This window comes from Rhagoletis pomonella, unplaced genomic scaffold, assembly GCF_013731165.1.
Source record: "Rhagoletis pomonella isolate Grant_MI unplaced genomic scaffold, Rhpom_1.0 Rhpom_scaffold_00008, whole genome shotgun sequence".
Classification (NCBI taxonomy): domain Eukaryota; kingdom Metazoa; phylum Arthropoda; class Insecta; order Diptera; family Tephritidae; genus Rhagoletis; species Rhagoletis pomonella.
Window position 1 is genome coordinate 32234502 of NW_023458562.1, and position 2295 is coordinate 32236796.

Sequence of the window (2295 nt, forward strand, 5' to 3'; positions counted from 1 at the left end):
TTTTTTTTTGGTTTATTAATTAAATTATTTTGCAATTAATAATAGTGAGAATCGATAATTTAAAACTTAACCTATCATGTCCTGTTTTAATTTCGTTCCATACGTGCCTCTGATTCACGCCAATTTCTTTTAATCATCTCAACAATTTGTTTGCACAAATGGGATTTGGCGAAGTAATTGCCCAAGCACACCAAGATGAAAGTCCAAGCAAGTATGAGCACATAGTCGACTTCCGGTACTGGCAGCACTGGTAATGGTCCAGTGAATTCAGACTCTTTGGGCATTGGCTCAACATGCTTGATGCCCGTATGCCGCGTAACGAATGCATGAAAAGTGCCCACATCACTGTAGAACTTTACAATCGGTCGACCCTGATGGAATAGCAATAGTGTTGGCAGTCCGACAATGCCGAATTCCGTATTAAAGCTGGGAAATTTGAATGCATCAATAGCAGCAAAACGTAGTGTGGGAAATAGTGCGGGCAACATATTGGCATAGGGTGCAACATGTGCGCAGCCGAGGCTCGACTCGGTATAGAAGAGCACAATGACACAACTGCCATGCTCGTGACGTTTAGTTGCATTACCCACTGGCTTCAGCAGTGCAACTATATCTTTAACGCTTTGCATTATGAGTAGCGTATTATCGTTGCGTGTAGCGTTCTCCGGCCGCTCTGGCTGCATGCAACGCACCATTATCGGTGGCTTGCGTATGCCCTCACCACCGTTAGATGGCAAGAGATGTAATATATAGCGATCATCAGGTACGCAATGTATGCGGTCACTGTAAGTTATGTACGATAGAAAATCGTAGTGGCATTGTCCGCGTGAAATACCCAACTCCTCGGCTGTCATCTGCGAGATATCTCTTGAGCGGGTGCCATTGATGACGTATTCGGCGCCGTTGCCACCGCCAAAGAATTTGAAAATAGTTTTGAATGCAGGCATCTCAGCCGTGGATGTGCCATGGCAAGCAGCTAAGGATAACGGAACGAGGACTTAATTCGATTGCACTTAAGGAAATACCATATAAGCACTTACCCAAGATGAGCGCAAAAAGTACCATTATACTGGTCATAGTTAAAGTTGTAGTTGTGACAGTGAATTGTAAAAAAAAATGATTAAAAATCACTCGCAGGTTTTCGTTTGTAATTTAAAAGAGAATAATGCACCTATCAACAAAAAGTTGTGTTTAAAAAATTACAACTGCAGCTGTCACAAGTAAACAGCTGTTCAGCAGGTAGGAAAGATAAGTAAACAAACCACAGATGACGGCGTTGCCACAGTATCACGATATTTGTTTAGATTACGAGCTTTGTACGAGATAATCGATAGAGGTCGCGCAAACTCAGTATCTTTTTAATTTCAAAATAACGGAATGTAGCAATCATTGTGCATACTTAATGTGACCAACCATACTTCTTTCAGATGTAGAGTACTTCTTTTTTCGGTATTGTACTTCGTACTTCGAAGTACAGTCAAATGTACTTTGCGATATTTTGTACTTCAAGAGGGGATTCTGGGGTTGGCTTTCCTTTATGGCTGTTCGTTAAAGGGGTGGTGGGCGAAGGGGCGTGGGCGTGGCACCTCTAACCCACCGTTTTGGAGAGGGAATGAACCGCCATTGACAAAAATGCAACCCCCGACCACCTAGGTCCCCTATGGTTCCCTAGGGACCCCTTAGAAAAACTGCCAAAAATCACAATTTTCCACAACCATAGGGGCCCTATGTGGTCGGGGATTGAATTTTTGTCAATGGCGGTTCATGCCCTCTCCAAAAAGGTCGGTTGGAGGTGCCACGCCCACTCCCCCTTTCCCCACCGCACTTTTAACGAACGGCCATAATGGAAAGTTTCCCCGGATTCTGTAACCAGTTAGTTATAATTTTCGGATCGCTATCGCACTTTTTGACGCATTATATAAATGTTTTTCCGTCAAAATTGCGATAGCGATTCGAAGATTGTCGCTACTGGTTACAGAACCTTCCCCCAGGTCGTGTACTTCTCCGATCTTCTGGACGATAGTCACATGGCCTGGGCAATAAATTTGTTCAAACCATTAAAGTCGCCGCGAACCGATGGCATCCGACCTGCGCAGCTGCAAAAGGCTCTGAAGGTGTCCCGCAATTGGTTGGATCTTCCTTATGCGAACTGCGTGAGGACCGAGTACATCCCCAAGGCTTGAGGGTAGTCAGTTGTGCGTTCATCCCGAAGGCTGGAAAAGGCTCTCATGTTTCCCCTTGGGATTTTCTGCGGATATTGCAGACAGAATTGTCGCAGCACGAACTGCTATTAGG

General features: G+C 44.5%; 1 protein-coding gene across 1 annotated transcript; it reads right to left on the reverse strand.

Annotated features, from left to right (window-relative positions):
• LOC118744627 (thioredoxin domain-containing protein 15) lies at positions 1–1227 on the reverse strand. The gene is made up of 2 exons (XM_036477764.1): positions 1041–1227; positions 1–976 (listed from the first exon to the last, which is right to left on the reverse strand). Exons 1-2 carry the CDS (start codon positions 1075–1077, stop codon positions 87–89), a joined length of 927 nt encoding a protein of 308 aa, XP_036333657.1. The 5' UTR covers positions 1078–1227; the 3' UTR covers positions 1–86.
• Positions 1228–2295: the final 1068 nt, after the last annotated feature.

What these genes read in the sequence shown, in the direction of transcription:
- LOC118744627 (XM_036477764.1), bottom strand. Translation starts at nt 1,077, where the DNA reads ATGACCAGTATAATGGTACTTTTTGCGCTCATCTTGG. An exon ending in ACTTTTTGCGCTCATCTTGG is followed by an intron (nt 977 to 1,040) that starts GTAAGTGCTTAT and finishes CGTTATCCTTAG; the next exon opens with CTGCTTGCCATGGCACATCC.